Source organism: Adiantum capillus-veneris, chromosome 1, assembly GCF_014529385.1.
Source record: "Adiantum capillus-veneris isolate H3 chromosome 1, ASM1452938v2, whole genome shotgun sequence".
NCBI lineage: Eukaryota > Viridiplantae > Streptophyta > Polypodiopsida > Polypodiales > Pteridaceae > Adiantum > Adiantum capillus-veneris.
In genome coordinates this window covers 113068317-113088922 of record NC_140931.1, presented here as the reverse complement: position 1 = coordinate 113088922, position 20606 = coordinate 113068317, and the positions used below count along the sequence as shown (strand labels likewise).

The 20606-nt window shown below is 43.8% G+C and overlaps 1 protein-coding gene across 5 annotated transcripts in view; it reads left to right on the top strand.

Moving 5' to 3' along the window:
- The window catches only part of LOC147465372 (phospholipid--sterol O-acyltransferase-like), a 250281-nt gene that overhangs the window by 27162 nt on the left and 202513 nt on the right, over positions 1-20606 (top strand). For all 5 annotated transcript variants that reach the window (XR_015189141.1, XR_015189143.1, XR_015189144.1 and 2 more), the window contains exons 2-7: positions 18250-18385; positions 18469-18613; positions 18955-19124; positions 19212-19288; positions 19376-19577; positions 19665-19824. Coding sequence is in view for 1 of the 5 variants with exons in the window: in XM_086519722.1 (XP_086375848.1) it covers positions 18250-18385; positions 18469-18613; positions 18955-19124; positions 19212-19288; positions 19376-19577; positions 19665-19824 (890 nt within the window). In the remaining 4 variants the exon portion in view is untranslated. The remainder of the gene's footprint in view (positions 1-18249; positions 18386-18468; positions 18614-18954; positions 19125-19211; positions 19289-19375; positions 19578-19664; positions 19825-20606) is intronic.

The window sequence follows — 20606 nt, the reverse complement described above, 5'->3', positions numbered from 1 at the left end:
GTCTCTTCACTGATGACTATTCAATTCCTATAAAAGGAACCCTTGTATCACACTTTCAAGCAATCAAACACAGAGTCTTCTAAGTCTTGTTCTAAGTTCAGTTTCAGTTTCCTAAGTCTTAAGTTTAAGTACTTAATTAAGGATTAGCGACTAGAATCCTTACAATGGTATCAGAGCGAATTTTTCCCGGGACCCGAAGGTTGTGAGCCTCTCACCCTCGCCGCTACTCTCCCCCTTCCCGGAGTTGTATGGAAGCAGAAGAAAGATGGCCAGGACCCATGTCAGCATGAGGTAATCTTTTCTCAAACACATACATAAAGATAAGCAAAAGAAGGCAGACAGAGTAGGTGTTGCGGCGTACCGGTTGCAATTCCAGACTCTTCGCGAGGACAGGATGAGTTGCACTCCTTCCTTCTTGCGCAAGTGACGCGAGCCAGTGCATCTAGGCAGCCCCTTCACCCGGCAACTCACACACTACAGCCCACGTTGGCAGCGCTGGTTGTTTTTCCAGGAGGTAGCAGCGTTCGATTTAATAGGCAGCTGCGCAGCGTTTGGGATTAAATTAAAAGGCCAGCGCTGAATTCTAAAAAAAGGCCACCCTTTTACTTAAAAGGGTTTTTGGCCGGCCGTCCAACCTAATTTTAAGTGGGCACCCTTGGGCACCCCTTTGGGGAATAATTAAACAAAAAAACAAGAGGCCAACGGCAGCCAGTGCAATGACAAACCAGCGCCACCGTGAAGGAAATCCATCGCCCTCTCTTCTGCTAATTCTCAGCGCTACCCATTCTGGCCATCGCCAGGTGCACACGCGGGCTTGTTTAGAGTCATGGAAGACGATGCCCTCGACGTTCCCGTCAATTTTCTCTCGTACATAGACGAGGTGCCCGAAGAAATATTGCCAGAAAATCCTCCTCCGGCTCCCGAAGTGATAATTATACTAGATACCCCCGAACCAGAACCCGTACCCGAACCGGAACCCGCATTCGAACCGGAAGTAATTCTCATTTCGGATTCCCCATCTCCAGTTCCAGTTCCAGAGGAAAGACAGGTTCCCGACTTCATTCCGGCACCCGAGCCTGCTCCTGGACCTGCATTACAGCCATCAGTGTTGCCACAAAATTACCTGGTTTATGTCACTCATCGGCATGCCTCGCGCTCACAGGGCTGGGTGGTGTGGCATATCATAGTTACGTGCGAGCCTCTTCATTTGCCGCACTACGAGGACATATTGAGCCGGTACCCCCACTTGGCCTATTCTCTGACGGAGTGTTGTGTGGATTCAGTAAACGACATCATTTCCCAGCAGCCTTTAGTTCGGGTTCGCAGCGAGTTACAGCTTCCGGACTACACGCCTTTGACGCCAGACGACACACCTCCTATCAACGAGGTGGAAGATATCGAGGATTCGGATCTTGGACCAGATTTCTTAGAGGAGTGGGACGCAGCATCAGCAGCAGCTTCACCCTTTTACGGCAACCACACCTCTCCAGCTTCTCCGAGATATTCCCTCTGAGCCGTCAAAATGTCAGAGACAGGCAGTGCTACACCAGACGATCCGATAGCCATCCTCAGAGAACAGATATCCGTCCTCCAGGAGGCCCTCTCCACCGGTCTTGCATCGATGACCGCACGTTTGGATGTCCTGCAGGCCTTTTCTTCTTCAAGGACGCAGCCAGCTACCCATTCAGTTTCTTCGGTAGCAGAGTCAGTTCCTGAGCAAGTCGACGCTCTGGAACCAGAGGTAGACAATCCTGAATTGAAATATCTTTTTAAGATAATAAACACAACACAAAAAAAGAAAATAGATGCAAAGTTGCCCGAGCCATACAATGGTCGCCGCGATAAGCGCGTGCTGGACCATTGGCTTTTCAAAATGGAGGTTTACTTTTCAAATACTGATCTCATTGAAAGCAAGAAAGTTGCTTTGGCTAGCTCTCTACTAAAGGATACTGCATTTCTTTGGTGGCGTCGCCGCATCAAAGATGGAAAAATCACCGCTACTTGGGACAAATTCCGGCGTGTTCTTTGCAAGGCTTTTGAGCCTACAAATGCCGATTTCCACGCCCGGTCTTCTCTCCGCCGCGTGAGCCAAATTGGTTCCTTGGCCACGTACATCTTAGAGTTTCAGAAATTAACTCTTGAGATAGAGACTCTCAGTCCTTCCGACAAACTCCACAGTTTTGTTGACGAACTTGAGCCTTCGCTGCAAGATGATGTCCATAAATTTAACCCTGCCACACTGGATGCTGCAATCGCTTATGTTGAGCGTCTTGGTGACAATCGGCGCCCACTCAGAAGTTTCCTTCCTGTTGATCGAGTTTCCAATTCTGCAAGCTCTTCACAACGTAATTACCAAGGACAAGGTGGTCAGAATCAGCGTTCTTTCTCAAGAGCTCACTCTTCGAGACAATACTCTGCTGGACAAACTTCTTTTCGACCCCAATCTTCTGGAAAAGCAGCCACTTCCAAAGCCTCCTCTTCGGCAAATAATCAGAATCGACGAAACAATCGTCCCAATCATAGAAGGAATGGTCGTCGTGATTTTCGGCCGAATACGTCCTCTGGACATCAATCCTCTTCATAAGCTCCTTCAACCTCCAACTCCAACCGTACAGGATTATGTACAATTTGTCATGGAGATCACAGGTGGTATGAATGCCCCAAGAAGCCAAATCCTTCAAGTCCTCGCCAGAATTCTCACATGGAGACCACAATTTCAAAACCTATCCACAGCCAACCTCCTGTCCCAAACAAAGGCAAACAGGCAGCACGTTGTGTTCGAGTTTCCAAGGTTGTAAGTGCCTTAATGATGAATGCTCGGAATCACGTCATTGCTCCAGTGGATCTTTCGAATCAGGTTCTCAGCCTCCTTGGCTTTGTTGGCAAGCAGCCAATCAATGTTCTTGTGGATAGTGGGTGTTCTACTAATTTCGTCAGCACATCTTTGATTACTAAATTGCGCCTTCAAACTCAACCTAGTGAGGCAGCTTACCAAGTAGAACTTGCTGATGGTTCCTTCCTCCAGTGCAACAAAGATTGAAAAGCTAGATTTTCAGATACAGGATTACCAGGATCAGCTTGGTTTTTCCGTTATGCCTTTGTCACATTACGACTTGATCCTTGGCCAGTCTTGGCTATTTCAGTATGATCCAATAATCAGTTTCAGAGATCACTCAATTCGGCTCTTTCGCAAAGAACAGGAAATAGAGCTTCGTGGTCTTTTCAGTGCCAAACCCATTATATTGGTTTCTGCTTTACAAGTCAAACGGCTGGTTCGAAAACGTGATTGTGCTACTGCCTTAATCATGTTAAGAGATGTTAAACCCGGTGCAGAAGAAGCAGAAGTTAAATCCTCCTCAAACATTGCCTATTTGCAACAACCCTTCTTTCAACCACATTTGGACTTGTTTCCCGACGAGCTACCAACAACTTTGCCTCCTCGGCGTCCCGTGGATCATCCCATTGATTTGATTCCTGGCCAACCTCCACCAATTCGAGCCCCTTATCGAGTTTCATACTCAGAGTCTCAAGAGATACAGCGGCAGCTAGAAGATTTGTTGGATAAAGGTCATATTCGCCCAAGCAAAAGTCCATTTGGAGCTCCTGTTCTGTTGGTCAAAAAGAAAGATGGGTCTATGCGTCTCTGCATCGACTATTGTGCTTTGAATAAGTTGACGATCAAAAACAAGTTTCCCTTGCCTCGCATTGACGAGTTATTTGATCAGTTACTGGGAGCAAAGATCTACTCCAAAATTGATCTAAAATCAGGGTATCACCAAATTCGCATTCGCATTGGTGATGAGTACAAGACAGCTTTTCGCACAAAGTATGGTCACTATGAATTTCTGGTATTACCATTCGGGTTAACCAATGCCCCGGCCTCTTCCATGACGCCGATGAACGAAATATTCGGACCATACTTGGACAAGTTCGTGATCGTGTATTTGGATGACATTTTAGTTTTCAGTCGAACGATGGTTGATCACAAGGAACATTTGAAGCTTGTCTTCCAAGTTTTGCGAACCAATGTGCTATACATCAATAAGAAGAAAAGTGATTTCTTCAAGAATCAGGTGGAATACCTTGGTCACATTATTTCTGCCAGTGGCGTTGTAGTCGATCCCAAGAAAATACAGGTCATAGTGGATTGGCCTTTACCGTTCACCATCTCAGATGTGCGCTCCTTTTTGGGACTTGCAAATTTCTATCATACCAAGGTCCACAAATTCTCCGACATTGCAGCTCCTTTGACTGAGCTTACCAAGCAGGATAAACTTCAATGGATTGAAGAAGCAGAACAGTCGTTCAAAGCCCTTAAACATGCCTTGACGACAACTCCAGTTTTGGCTATTGCAGATCCTACTCAACCTTTTCAGGTCATGGCGGATGCGTCAGATCGTGCTTATGGAGGTGTTCTTATGCAGAATGAGCGTGTCATTGCTTTTGACAGCCGCAAATTTTCAGCCATACAAATGAGATACCCAGTTTATGACAAGGAATTTTTAGCCATTGTTCATGCTTACCGCACTTGGAAACACTATCTTCTTGGCGCAGATTCCGTGGTGCAGACAGATCATCAGTCATTGACATACAATTTTACTCAACCTGTGATGAATCCTCGTCAAGGACGATGGGTTGAGTTCTTGGTAAATTTTCATATGATTATTCATTATGTGCTAGGCCTTGCAAATGCAGTTGCAGATGCCTTAAGCCGCCTTCCTCGAGTCATCAACTTTGCCATTTCCGGTGTGCAGATGGAAATACCTGCTTGTTTCAAGCATGAGTATTTGACAGATTGAGATTTTGGGGATGCATTTCAAGCTCTTAAATCCTCTACTCCGACTCCTGCAGAGATGAATATGTTTGCAACTTACACCATTGTCAATGACTTGCTGTATTACATTGATCGCATTTGTGTTCCACACAATACTCCATTGCGGAAAATTTTGATCCAAGAACATCATGAAGTCCCTTTTGCTGCTCATCTAGGCATCAACAAGACATACAGATTGTTATCTGCAACATATTTTTTGGCCACAAATGCAGCAAGATGTTATCAAGTTTGTCAAAGCTTGTCATTCCTGTCAAACAATGAAGGCTTCTCGACAACTTCCTCAAGGGTTACTTCATCCTTTGCCCGTACCTCAAGAAAGATGGGAAAGTGTCAGCATGGATTTTATCACTACATTGCCTCGTTCTCAAAAAGGCAATGCACAGAGTCTCGTAGTGGTGGATCGGTTTTCAAAGATGGCACACTTTATTCCTTGCAAGAAAGCTGCCTCGGCACCAGACGTTGCACAATTGTTTGTGCAACACATTTTCAGATTACATGGATTACCAAAGTCTATTGTTTTAGACAGAGATCCAAAATTCACAGGGCATTTTTGGACATCCCTTTAATCCCTTGGTACAAATTTGTTATTCATCTCAGCATACCATCCTCAAACTAATGGGCAGACAGAAAGAGTGAATCAAATTTTGGAAGAAATGCTTCGACATTACATACAAATTCGATTGGGATCATGGGAAGAATATTTGCCACTTGTAGAGTTCGCATACAATAACTCTATCCATTCAGTAACTGGCATGAGTCTATTCCAAGCAGCTTATGGGCATACTCCTCTTATACCGACAAACTTTGTTCTTCAACACAAAGTAGCTCTAGCAGATCAGTTGGTTCAAGAAATGAAAGATGTACTTATTCAAGTACGTGACAAGTTGGTTCATGTCCAACAAAAGTACCAGAAACAAGCCAATAAGCATCGACGACATGCAGATTTCCAAGAGGGAGATTTGGTTTTATTATATGTAGCACCTCATCGCTACAAAACTGTGAAATCGGTCTTTCCACAGTTGCGCCCTCGCTTCTATGAACCTTTCAAAATAATCAAGAAGTACTCAGTTGTCAGTTACAAGTTGGAACTTCCACTCTCATGGGGAAAACTTCATCCAACTTTCCACATTTCTTGGCTCAAACAATACATACAAGGAGATTCGCCAATTCCAAACTTATCTTCTTATGTGCCAGAAAATTGAAGATGAACACATAATTCTTGTTCCAGAAAAGATTCTTGATGTGAGACAAAAAGAAACAAGACGAAAGATCACAACAGAATTTCTTGTGAAGTGGATGGATCTTGATGAGTCAGACTCAACTTGGCAGTCGGATGAAGATATGCAGCAGTACCCAAACCTCCTTCAAGAATTCTTTGAAAAGCAGAAGACTTTCATCTGAACACGGGGTTTTAATGTAAATGGGAGGGAATGTCACGATTGTGACTTGTTACACTCTTCTTGATTCATTACAGATGCAGATGCGAAGTGTGACTAACCCAGGAGGACTCCTGTTCTCGAATGGTCACACCCCTTCGCCCAAAAGACATACCTCTTCGCCAAAAGCCACACTCCTTCGACGACTGGTCACACCCCTTCACCGTACGGATGCGACTCTTCACCCAATGGTTGCAGCTCTTCGCCGAAAGGATGTGTCTTTTCGCCTAAAGTCATGTCTCTTCACAAAGAGACATGCCTCTTCACTGATGACTATTCAATTCCTATAAAAGGAACCCTTGTATCACACTTTCAAGCAATCAAACAAAGAGTCTTCTAAGTCTTGTTCTAAGTTCAGTTTCAGTTTCCTAAGTCTTAATCATGAGTTTAAGTACTTAATTAAGGATTAGCGACTAGAATCCTTACAAAGTACAAATTAAACAGTATCATTTTCATTATCAGGAATTCCAGTTCATAAAGTCATATAGCAGAATACTGTCATCTCAGCAGTATCCATGAAACCCAAAGGGACATCAGTGACTCTATTTCAAATCAAGGTATCAGGGCAATCTGTCGACAAAGGAGTGGAGTGACTCCCCTCTTGTGCATACCCACTGCACTAGATTTGCCCATGCTGAAATTGGGGTTCTATCGCAGTAGACTATGCTAAACGGAATGCTTCAAGGTAAAGCTTTACAATCTGAGGAGTATCTGCGAGGTCCTCCTCCTCCTCCATCCACTTTGCATCCAATGCGGGATAGTTCTTGAATTTAACCAAGAACCGCCTTATCACTTTACCTTTTATCTTTCTATCTTTATGTGCCAGTATCTGTTCTGGAACGAGTATCTCCTCGTTTTTCTCCACTTCGGGTTGCTCATTTGGCTCCCTTTCATGGGGCACATCGCCTTTAAAAGGCTTTAGGAGACTCACATGAAAAGCATTGTGAATCCTTCAAGTATCGGGCAACTTCAGTCTAAAGGAGACATCATTTATCATTTCTTTTATATGGAAAGGTCCATAGTATCTCTAAGCTTTGGAAAAAGCCGCTCATTTCTCTTTTTCTTTCTCAGGCGTGCCTTCTCAAAATGTAAGAGCACCCAATCGTTCTCCTTTAATTTCAAATTGCGACGATGTCGATCTGCTGCCTTTTTGTGTCTTTCCTGAGATTTCTCTAAAGCCTCTCGGACCTTGGCAAAAGCTGTGTCCAAGTCCTCGTGTACTGGTCGGCTTCAAAAATCTTATATTTCGTGCTTAAGAAGGGTGGAACCTTCGGAGCACCTTCAATAATCTCAAATGGTGCCTTCCCCGTCGAAGATTGTATCGTGTTATTGTAGGCAAATTCCATCAAGGGCAAATACTTTTCCTATTGAGTCTTCTAATTCGAAATGTAAACTTCAATAAATCGAGTACGATTAAATTTGCAATCTCAGATTGCCATCTGTCTGCGGGTGGAAAGATGACGAGAACTACAACCATGTGCCAATGTTCTCCCAAATAGCATTCCAAAACAAACTCGTGAATAGGGAATCTCTGTCAAAGACAATTTTCTCAGGCATGCCATGTAATTTGAATATTTGGGCAATGAATAGTCTTGCTAAGTGGTCCAGCTTAAGTGTTTTCTTCACTTGAATGAAATGAGCTTGCTTGCTAAATCTGTCAATAACAGTCCAGATACCATCGTGCCCACTCTGAGTCTTCGGGAGATCAAAAATGAAATCCATTGCAATACTTTGCCAAGGGCGGGTGGGTATGGGTAAAGGCTCTAACAATCCCTGTGCTTTGTGCCTGTCAAACTTGACCTTCTGGCATACCAAGCAATTACGTACAAAATCGTCCACGTCCTTCTTGAGTCTAAGCCAAAAGAAGTATCTCTCCACACCTTTCAAGGTGGTAGCAATGCCGCGGTGACCCGTAAAAGGTGGACAGTGGCATTTGGTTAAAATCTTTTCCCTCAACGGCTATGTAACGCACAACATTGTTTTCTTCATCAAGTAGCCATCCCGAATGGAATATCCCGCTACTACCTTCCCATTCTGTATTCGACTGAAAATATTTGCAAAATCTATATTTGTGGCATAGTGATTGACCATATCCTCGAAGCTTCTATGGTGTATCGCGGAAATAGCTAGATCCAACGACTTCCGGGACAAAGCATATGCCACCAAATTCTTCTGTCGTTGTGCATAGACAATCTGGAAGTGAAACTATGACAAGATGTTCACGCACCGCATCTGCTTTTCCGATAGCTGCTTCTGTGACAAGAAGTAGCATAAACTCTGGTGATCTGTGAAGACTGTAAAATCGGCTCTGAGTAGGTATTGTCGCCACTAAGTAAGAGCATGTATAACCGCCAAAAGCTCTTTCTCATATATTTGTGATGTCGATTCCGGCCTTGAAAACAATCGGCTCTCATAGGCAATGACATGGCCTTCTTGCATTAAGACCGCACCCAGACTACGACCACAAGCATCACATTATACTTCGAATGACTTCTGCAAATCCGGCAAAATCAAAACTAGTCCTCTAGTCAATTTCTCTTTCAATGTCTGAAAAGCAATCACCTCTGTGGGTCCCCACGAGAAAGGGACTCCTTTCTGTGTCAAGATATGCAAAGGGGAAGCAACCTCTGCAAACTTTCTAATGAACCGCCGGTAGTAAGAACATAAGCCCAAGAAACTTCTAACTTCATGGACATTCTTCAAATCGGGTCAATCACAAATAGTCTCAATCTTGGCCGGGTCCATTTGCACTCCTGTTGCTGAGACGATGTGTCCTAAAAAGTGTATCTTTGGTAGGAAAAATTCACTCTTCTTTGCATTGATCACCAACTTGTGATCCCACAATGCTTGAAAGACTTGTAGCAGATGTTCTCTATGTTCTACCTCATCCTTAGAGAAGACAATAATGTCATCAAAGAAAGTGCCCACAAAAGATCTGTACTCTCTGAAAATCCTATCATTCGGTTAAAGGTTGCTAGAGCATTGATAAGGCCAAAAGGCATCACCAAAACTCGAATAAACCGAAGGTCATTCGAAAAGCTGTCTTGTAGGCATCTCCTGGCGCGATTCGGATCTAATGATATCCGCTCTTCAAATCGATCTTGCTGAAACAAGAGGTCCTTGTAGTCGGTTAAGAATATCATCGATCCTACGAATCGGAAGTCTGTTCTTGATGGTGATTTTGTTGAGAGCTCTATAGTCAATGCACATTCTCCAAGATCCGTCTTTCTTCAAAACCAACAACACCAGAGAGGAGTAAGGTAAAGTACTCGGCTGGATAAGACCCTTTTCCAAGAGGTCTTTCACTTGGTTCATAATCTCTTCATTCTAGGCTCGGCTCACACGGTAAGGTGGCCGGTTCGGTGGTGTGCTTGCAGATATCAGATCAATGGTATGATCCTCAGGACGAGCTGGTGGCAACTTGCCTGGCAAGCCCTTAGAAAAGCCATCGGCATGAGTGTGGAGAAAATCTTGGCGTTCTTTATCAAGGTCAGATATATTTGTCCTATGTTCATCATTCAACTCTTTCAAAAAGATCGAGTAAACTAACAGACTGGATTCATTAATTCTGAAACGGTCGAAGCCGATACGATAGGAAGAAACTCGCCCTTAAGTTTCACATCAAGTACAATGGTTCGGCCCTTTTCAGTAGTCAATGTCTCTTTCTTCGCCCGATAATTGACCATGACGTTGTTCTTATGGTACCAAGGGACTCCCAGGAGAACATCACAACCTTCCAAGGGAATTATGTATAAGTCCTCGTGCCCCAAATACCCATGACAATGCAACCGAAGTTTGCCAATGACAGGTGTAATGGCCACGTCCCTGTCGGGTGCCGCTATAACTGCCTCTGCTTGTGGTCCCATCCGATCATGTGAAATGAAGTTGGCCTTGACTCCTCCATCAAAGAAAATCAAGGCTTCTTGATCTTTCACTTTGCCCCAAGCTCGGCAAAGTTTTGTACTTTCATCAATCGTGCTTGGGTCAATACCCATGCAATTTGGAACCAGTCCTGCTTTCATCTTGCCTTTTTGTCCACGTTCCTCAGCTGCTTTGGAACTCTCTGGCCTTTCTTCATCTTGTTCTTTCTGTGCCGTTTTAGGGCACTTTGCGGAGATGTGCCCTTGTTCCCCGCATCCAAAACACTTCCCCTCTTTGATGTAGTTGGCCTTCCGTTCTTAATGAGAGAGTGCAATGATCACAAACAAAGTGAATGGACATTGTGCGTGCAAGTGTATGAGACTGAGAGATAGAGAGAGAAGAGAATACAACACCAGAGACGTTTTAAAACCCTCCTCCGAAGGCCCCTTGTCGTCGGCGAGAGTGGTCTACTATTGATTGCACAAATCTCTACAATGCTTGGACTTGCCGACGATGTCGACGACGATGAGGATGACGACGAGACGGGCTGAAATCTGAAACTGCTAAGGGCTGAAATCTGCAAATCCTTATCTGTTGGATTCTGACTCTATGTCGCTGACGATGTCGATGGCGACGATGCGACGACAACGCGCTGAAAACGCAGATGCTGAAATCTGTGTTTTCCAGGCTGAAACTGTAAACCTTGCGGAAACTGACCGTACAGTGAGGAACTGCTACGGGAAGGTGAGATCTGCGAGGTTCGGGGCTTGATCTGCGGTGTCTAAAGGCTGAAAACTGAAAACGCTGGTGGTTCTTGATGTTCCGTCGCGGTGAATCTGCAAAATGCTGGTTATGCTACAGATGCAAAAACGCTAGGGCTGAAAATCTGCAAATCTGTCGCCGGTTGTTTTGCAAATGCAAAACACTAGGCTGATCTGATGTTTTGTTGTCGGCGGAATCTGCAAGTGCAAATCACTGGTCGAAAAACGCTAGGGCTTGGGGTTCTGCTGAGAAGTTGCCTGTTATGCGAGTGCTCGTGGTGCCTCTTCTGCCAATTAGTGCTAGCCTAGGTTTTCTTATATACAAACTTACTCAATTTGCCCTACCTACTTTCCAACAAAAGTCACTTAAAAATAATAAGTGAAAAATGTAAAAAATAGGGAAAATAGGCTAAATGCATTGGAAAATTCCCCTAAAGGATTCTGATGGGAATGCTTATGATCATGCTGTGTGCAACCAGAGGATATGCATCTACACTAAGTGTCTAGACATGCACGGTCTGCTAACTGACTCACAAAAGTGCCAGATCACTTATAAATCTAGACTGATTGGACTGACTGAACCCTTGTCATGTTGTACCTTGTCCACGGACACATAGGGTTGGATGTGTCACGTGACACTCTGGCCTTTCTTCATCTTGTGCCTTTTTAGGGCACTTCGCGGAGATGTGCCCTTGTTCCCCACATCCAAAACACTTCCCCTCTTTGATGTAGTTGGCTCTCTCCCGAAGAGTGAGCCGGGGTCGTGCATCCTTATCTTTTTGTTCTTGGGGGCTCTTCTTCTTTCTACTTTCATTTTTAGAAGTCTGTTCGGTTCTCTACGTCATGATCTCATATGTGGGGTAAGTCAGACCGCCTGAATGTATGGCAAAACCCGGTTTCGCATGTCTCATCAGTTCTTGGATAGAATCATACTTTTGTTCTAAGCAGTGATCTCGGATCTCTGTAAGAAGTCCGCAGCTAAACCGCTCAATCTATTCTTTAAACGAGATCTTCTTAAATGAAAAAGCGGGCAGAAAAGAGCTCCAAAATCTCTGGCAATATGCGTCCAAAGTATCTTTCTTGGTCATCCGAGATGATTCCAAGTAGTTCGTATATCTCGTTCGTACTCCCGAGTCAACCAAGAAGAAATAAAAAGCCTTTTATATTTCAGCCATTTAACTGGCGCTTTCTTGTTCAATAGAAGGGTGGACCACCATGTTCGAGCATTTCCCTTGAAGTAAGAGGTAGCCCTCCGAATCTGGGAGTGCTCTGAGTAATGCCCTCCAGAGAAAGCTATATCAAACTGCTGTATGAAGGCCAAAGCCCTCGAAGCATCTCGAAATCCAGTAAAACTGTCAAATTTAATTGACTGTCCACCTTCTTAAAATTCTCGAACTTTCTTGCTTTTATCCTCGAGAGAGACATACTGGTTGGCTTTGTAGAAGTGCTTCTTCTTTGCATAAAATCTGTGATTGTCGGAGTCCGAACTATCTGAAGACGAGTCCTCTGTAAAATTGTCAGAAACTGGTCGAAACTTAGGCTTCTTTGCCTTTTTCTTGCCCTTTGCGAAGCTTTGCCTTTTGCTTCGCTTTTTCCCTTTCCTGTCTTCTTCGCTTGAGTCAGAAGAGCTAGAAGAACTGTCAGAAGAAGAAGAACTGGATACTCCTTCAAATCGCGTATGCTTCTTTTGCTTTCTTGCCAAGGCAAAAGTAGATTGACGACCCAAATAAAGTCAGTTCCTTTCTTCTGCTTTTTGTCGTGTTTTTTGGCTTTGTTATTTGCGTCAAAAAGCTGGGTAATTCGTGTATCAACCACCTCTTCCAATTCTTGCTCTGTAAACATCCTCGGAGTAGGAGGTTTCTTGAGTTCCGTTTTGAGGGGTGGTTTTGTGGCCTTCCGCCACTAGGAGTACACTTCGTCGAAGGATGTCTGAGTCAAAAATATAGCAAATTTCGGATCCTTTGCAAGGTTGATCATCTTCTTTCTTGCATCGTCAACCAATTGCCAACGTTCCATCTCTTCAATCTCCACCTGAGTAGGCTGTGGTAGGCCGTACTCTTCGTGAGAATCTTCTTCGTGATCTCTTCCCGCATCCCCAGATGCAGAGGAAGTCGATTGTTCGTTGTTGGAATCCATAAGTGCCATGAGAAAAGGATCGGATTTCCCAGTAGAAGAGAAATCGGCCGTGTTCTGATACCACTGAAACAAACTTGGACACTCCAAGTCAAGATTCTACCACGACACAGCAGAGATTCACTTCAAAACAATTCACAATTCACAATTGATTTGACACGGCCCGGCGGAGTTCCGTGCCTAGAGATGTTGGCCCCAAAGATTGGCCCCTTTTGGTATTTCTTTTTGTATTAATCTATGTTCAAAGTACAAGAGAGTGGGAGGGTTCTCACTCTCAGAGGCTCTGAGTTGTGAGGGCCCTGCCCACTTATTTATAAGTTTACAAGGGATGCCCATAAGCAGAGCCCCAAAAGCAATAAACCAAAAGCTCTCAAGCTTTTCAAAAATAAAGCAATTGAGTCCAAAAGCTTCTCAAAATGCCTTGCGTAGAATTCAGCAGCGTAAAAGCAGCTTCCTGTACGCAATTGCCACGTCAGCAGCTTTCGCGTTTTGCGCCGCAAAATCCGCCGCAATTCACGAAAGTCCGTGCTAGCCTGTCGACATATTTGGCAGGCTTGCTTTTCTGGGGGGTGTGTGGGGGTGCTCTGCTGCCCCATGTCCAGGCCATGCCACGTCACCAGTTACTGACAGGAAACATTGGGCTGATCTGCGATTTGGGAGCAAAAACGTTGAGAGCATGCAAAAACGTTGGGGCTAGATCTGGCTATGGCTACTCTGAACCAAAACACGGGCTCCCTTGCTCCCTTTGTAGGGTAGGATATTGGTTATAAACTTTTTAAGGCTTAGGTAGTGCAAGTTTGGAAGACAAAGTTATAAAAATAAATCATTTGAAATGATACTTGATAGATAGGGTAGGATACTAGTTATAAACTTTTCAAGGCTTACGTAGGGCAAGTTTGGAAGACAAAGTTATAAAAATAATCATTTGAAATGATTTATCAATTAACTTGTCCAGTCAAAGTTTTTGGGTGAAACCATCGCACATCTGCGCACCTGGGAATCCGATTGATGCGGGGAATGGCTCGTTGGATTCCTCTAACCTAAAACTACATGCACGTTATGCGAGATGCCCACCGTAGTGTAACACCATCAGTCAAAACGCTTGTACAATCCATTTATGCAAGAAGGTTTCAAAACGTGAAAACCTAATCTAATGGACTCGTCCGAACATGTAGGTCCTATGAGCAGGCTCACAAATTGCAAGTACTAATCCTCATAGGATTCTAGGCACATCTATCTAGAGATTGTTGAAGCAGGTGGGCTTCACCAGGTGGAAGAGAAGGTGAAAGAGTGCAGGTTTGTGCACACTAAGCATAGGCGAAAGAGGGAGAGAGAGGTGGCGATGGAAATCGAGGCTCGTACGATTTGGGGAAATTCGCTAGTGAGGTTCTTGAGGCCTCACTTGTTCCCTTTATTAACTTTGGACCTTTTAAAAGGTCTTAAAAATGACCTTAGGCCATGTTCAAATGTGAACATGGCCAAAGCTGAAAATATGACTTTATACATTGTTAAATGTACAAAGAGGGCGGCATTAGGCCTTTAACCCAAGAGAGATAGGTACAAAATTGGCTCTAGAATTCAATGAAGCATGTCTATGTGGCACACAAAGCCATGTGCACGTGACATCTCCTTCTGCTTAAGTTTAGGTACTCGTACCGAACTCCGTGCAAGCCATAAGACGATCTCGAATGAATGGCCTTCTAGATGATGTCCTCCACGACTACTTTTGAGAGAGGCTCCCCTGTGTGATCTGGAAATGTCCAAAAGATATGGATGGTGATAATAAATCTACCCGCAAACACTAGATTGCCTCCTGGATCAATGATTCCCTTGTTGGTTAACGGCCAGCCTTTGGTGCCCCAACTCGGATGGTGTAAACCAAACTGCAAACCAGATGGATGCTCATAGAGCAAATGGTTGGCTATGCAAACACTGATTCCCACAAAGGTTACAGCCAGCCTCTGCTGCCCCTATGCGGTGATTGGTGAGAACAACACCAAATGTGAGATGAAGATGGATATGTCCTTTGGAATGCCCGTGAACTATGGCAAGTGCTCTGTATGATGTCTCATGAAACCACCAAATAACTCCTCAAAGATAGAGGCTCCTCTTGGGGCTTCAACTAGATTGTTGTATGATGGAAGCTCTAGATGAATCCTAGTCTTTGCAACGGATGTGGCTGCTCCTAGTGTAGGTGCAGCGGAAGTGAATGTTGAACTTTGCTCAAGATGAGTGCTCCGAACTGTGCTCAAGGGTTCCTTTTACTTACGAAAGGGAGAGCCTTCCGTCCCTTTAGAGAGAGAGTGCAAAAGATTACAAACAAGTGGTAAACACTGTGAATGAAGGTGCTAAGACTGAGAGATAGAGAGAGAAGAATACAACACTAGAAAAGTTGTCAAACCCTCCTCCAAGAGCCCCTCTCTCGATTGCGAGAGAAGTCTTTGCTATTGATGGCACAAATCTCTACAATGGTCTGAATGCAATGGTCTTGCCGACGATGTCGACGACGACGAGACGACTAAAAACGCTAGGGGCTGAAATCTGCAAATCTTGTATCTGCTGAATTCTGACTCTATGTCGGTAACGACGGCGATGACGACGACGCGATGACGATGCGCTGAAAATGCAGATGCTGAAATCTGCGAATAGCGAGCTGAACCTACAAACGCTGGCTGATCTGACCGTGCCGCGAGGATGTGCTGCGGGAAGGTGAGATCTGCGAGGTTTGGGGGCTGTTCTGCGGTGTCTATATGCTGAAAATGCAAAACGCTGATGTAAAGGGTACTTCTGTCGTCGGGAATCTGCAGAACGCTAGGTGCTCTGCTGTCCCAAAAACGCTAGGGCTGGTCTGATGTCTGATGCAAAAACGCTATGGATTCTGCTGTGTCTTGCTATCGCCAGGTTGATCTGCAAATGCAAACGCTGGGCTGATCTGCAATGCTGAAAAACGCTGGTCCTTGTTGGCTCAAACCGCTAGGTTGCCTGCTGGGGGGGGGGGGGGGGGGGGGGGGGTCTTGCTAAGAAGTGCACTGTCGGACGCCCGGTTCCTGCTGCCTCTTCTGCCAAAAAGTACTAGCGCTAGGTTTTCTTATATATCTGCTTAGCCAAATTGCCCTACCCAGTTTCCCAACAAAAGTCACTCATTAATAATAAGTGAAAAATGTCTAATATAGGGAAAATAGGTCTGTGCACTGTAAAAATGCTCCTGATGGGTTTTAATGGTAATTTGATGATCATGTTGTGTGCAACCAAAGGATATGCATCTACTCTAAGTGCTTGGACATGCACGGTCTGCGAACAGACTCACAAAAGTGCCAGAACACTTCCTAAGCTAACTGAACTGGATTGAACACTTGTCATGAAGTAGCTTGTCCACGTACACATAGGGTTAGATGTGCACGTGACACCTATCTAGAGATAGGTACAGAATTGGCTTTGGAAGTCGATGAAGCATGTCGACATGGCACAAAGAGCCATGTGTACGTGACATAAGCTTGGGAGCACCACAGAGAGAGGAGACCTGTGGCCATAAATTAGTGATCATCAAGAAGAAAGAAACACCGAAAGGGATGCCAATCTTTGGGAAAGAAACCTTGAAAGCCCGAAAGGGGTGCTAGTCTTTGGGGCCCATGCTTTTGGGAGTGGAACTCCGCCGCTTCTTGAGTTCAACTCTCCTTGTCGGCTAGATCTTTAAGGTCTCTTGGGATAGTTTCCTATGACATTAAGACTCTCTTCTTCTTCTTCTTTTTCTTCTTCTTCTCTCTTCAAGTTCAGTAATTGCAGTTTATGTTTGTGTGTTGATATTGACTTCTCGCTTGGGTGTCCAAGCTTGTTACACCAAGTTGGTTTTAAACGATCCTTGTCTACTATAGATCACGTCTTCGTTCTATGTTGCCTCATTGATGGGGCAAAAGCGCAAAAGAAGAGACTATGTTGTTGTTTTGTGGACTCCTACAAAGCATTTGATACAAGTATGTGTGAGACTCTCTAACAGTGCCTCAAACGCTTGGGTGTACCTTCACAAATGACTTGGGGTTAGAGAGAGAGAGAGAGAGAGAGAGAGAGAGAGAGAGAGCCTAAACAAAAAGCAGCAGCTGAAGGAAAACATCCAAAGAGGGACACAAAATCATGAGAGAGAAAGAAAGAGAGCCTCACGCTCCGAAAAGGAGGGAGGCGCCATGAGAAAAGCAGGACCAAAAAGAGAGAAAGTAAAAAACATCTGGCTTTTGTGAGAGAGAGTCCATGCTTTTTGGATCCAAGTTTTTGAAGACCAGAGTTTTTTGGGCTTCTCTTTTTGTATCCAGAAGCTATGATAGAATAGCCAAGGGCCCATTTGTAATTCATATCTTCCAAAGCGTTCGAGAGCTCGAGGGCATGCTAGTCTTGTTTTAGTGCACACAAGCGTCGTACCTGAGAGGGTGGGTGTTGTATGGGCGCACCATACCCATATTAAGCGATAAAGAAATCCCGCAAGGGAGGCCATATTGGACCAGTGCTTCTTGTCCAAGCAGTAGTCTTGCCACTTGATTGTGCAAGTGTCTAGCTGTCTCAAGTTTTTTGTGTTGTTTGTCGATAATGGTTGCGGTTTACTTGGTTACACCTGCCTTGTGTGGGCCAACTAGTTTACAACCTACTTCTGAGATGCATCAATTTCGGAAGCAACTGCGAGTTGTGAGTATTCCAAGCTTCCGATTAAAAGTTAATAGGAGTGCCCACAGTTATTTTTTAGATCAAGAAAGCCTTTTTAACGAATGCAGGTGTTTGATTAGTTACTTTGTGTATTGATGATGTAGGAATGGAATGTGCCACTTGGTGATATTAACTAGTTTGCAATGCTCTCATCATGAAAATGTTCAAGTATGGATTCATTGTTAGGTCGTGCTGTGTGCATCTCATTTCGTCATTGTATTTTTGCTGGTACATATTGATCATGAAGATGGGACTGTTTGACCCATTTCCGAGTCAAGTTGTGCCTCATTTATTTATTTGCAATGATACTTATCAATCAATTTTGTTCAAGCTCCTCCCATGGGAAGCACTGATTGGTGTGTCAAAGGGTGATATATTCTAGTACCACCCAGCTTGTGTCCCAATCTTGAGTTGTCTTTCTATGTTGCTACATTGGTTCATCTATATGCAACATTGTCGTGGTTGTCCTCATTATTTTAGTGCAATTTTGATACAACTGTAATTTCATAATCTCATTGCTAGTACTGGGGCTCAGGTTATCTCGGTGACAAACTGCTGGCTAAAGTGCATTTTATTGGATCCTTATAATCAGACCGACCACCCTGAATGCAGTTCCCGGCCTGACACAGGCCTATCAGCAATTACTGAGATTGACCCTGGGTACATCACAGGTTCTGCTAGAGGAAATCTTTGTAGTATTGTGGTTGGTTTTTAACAGATCAGTCCTTAACCATCCTCTGTGATTGTTATATAGGAGCGTTGTCGACTGTTTGGAGAGAATGGGTTCATTGGCTAGTAGAGTTTGGAATCGATGCCAATGTGGTTACACCAATGCCTTACGATTGGAGACTGCCCGGTTCGTTGTTAGAGAAGAGAGATATGTATTTTTACAGACTCAAGTATGTTCTCAAGCTCTAAAGTTCTTTGCAAGCTTTCAATACCTTCGCCTAAACTCTTAATATACCAAAGTCACTGTAATAGTTTTCTCTTGGTGAAGGGATTGCAAACACATTTTGTAGGCATCAAAACTTTGAAAGAAACCAAATGGGTTCTATGCATAGATTAATTATCAGGCTTGTTGACAAGAAATTAAGAGGCCTGATACTGTAGTTTGCTGATCAAAGCAGTTAAGGAATTCCTAAATAGGTTGCTTATTTAGTCTGTCAAAGCAGCAGAATTGGGATCTTAACATCATGTGGCATGTTTCTAGGTTTACTTACCCTATGATTTTGTGCTACAGGATTGCATTCGAAACAGCCCTCAAGCTGCACGGGGTCCCAGCCTTGGTCTTCGCACATTCCATGGGAAACAGTGTCTTTCGCTATTTTCTAGAGTGGCTTAGATTTGAGGTGGCTCCAAGGAGATATCAAGCATGGATCAATGATCATATATACGCCTACGTTGCTGTAGGTCTGGCATAAGCTTGAGTGCAATTTGTGACCATGCCTTCCATTGAGATAGTAAGTTGTGTTGATGCGCCTCTGTTTCCTTGCACAGGTGCTCCTCTTCTTGGATCAGCTGAAGCCTTGAAGGCCACATTGTCGGGGCTCACTTTTGGTCTTCCAATGGCAGAGGTTATACAAAATTAGATTAATAAAATTGTAATGGCTTGCTGCATGTGCGAGCTCTTGACAATATATTTGACACTACATTTTTCTCAGGGCACAGCCCGCAGGATGTGCAACTCATTTGGTGCTTCACTATGGATGTTGCCACTATCCGAGCACTCTCATGTTAGTGAGGTTTATAAAGAGAGAGATTCAAATGCAAAGCACAGTAAAGACAAAAGGAAGAAAATGGATCCTCCTTATCACTTTGATTGGCCCACTGATGTTGCAGAAATCCAAATACCAGAAGAGCAGGGTGTGTTCTAACTTCTTGAGCATCAGTGAGGAATGAGTGCAGATGAGAAAACCAATTGTTGCTAATGACAACATATGTAACTTACAGATGCAGAATGCCCCATGGAAGTCATTGTTAATGGAATGGCTGTATGCAACATGCACACAAAGCGTGCCTACTCTGCTGCAGAAGTTGCTGATGGTACTTTATTTCAAGAAATCGCACATTTCGACCAGGAAGGGGAGAGAGCAATCTACCAGTTGAAAAAGTAAGTCACTTTGTTTTTAAAAGTTCTGGCTCAAAAGAGTTTTAAGAAGTAAGCATTTTCAGTTCTTATTGAAACGTACAGAGAGCGCGAAACAAGTTTTTAAAATTTTGATTGAAGTTTTCATATTTGCATCACAGTACTAGTTAGAGAGTGTATTGCCAGAGTAAGCCTTCGTGGTAAGCTTGCATATCTCCATCTACTTAAACAAGCATTGAAAGCTTATTCTTGTCTCGCACAGTACTCAGTACTCCCTAAAATCCTTCTTGGATGCCTCAAGTTGAATTTGTTTGTTTTTGAGGTCCGATTGATATTGCATATCAAATGTTGAATCCTTTCAACAATCCCCAGATTATATGGTATGAACTTGACATTCGGGGAAATTTACTAGAAAAAATAGTGAGTCAATCATGGTTGGTTGGATTTAAGAGCATTGAATTCCACTTTTCCATAATCAAGGAATGTGAAGACTAGTTTTTAGCTACACACAAATGCTCTAAAGCAACATCATTACAATGATGCTATCCTAATATGTTGCTTTAAGCAACAATCGTAATTTTGTTCTCGACCTTGCCACATACCATACCCTTGATTCAAGATTTCTGACACAACTATTTTCATATTTAACAATATCCATTCCTCTCTACTTTGCAATATGCAATGCATCCTCACTACTTTTGGCTTTATTCCTATGACCTTGCAAACCTCTGCCGTGCTAGACTAAGTTGGATATATTCATTGCAAAAGTGCGTGTGCAAGTTCTTATTGCAAACCTGGCATACTGA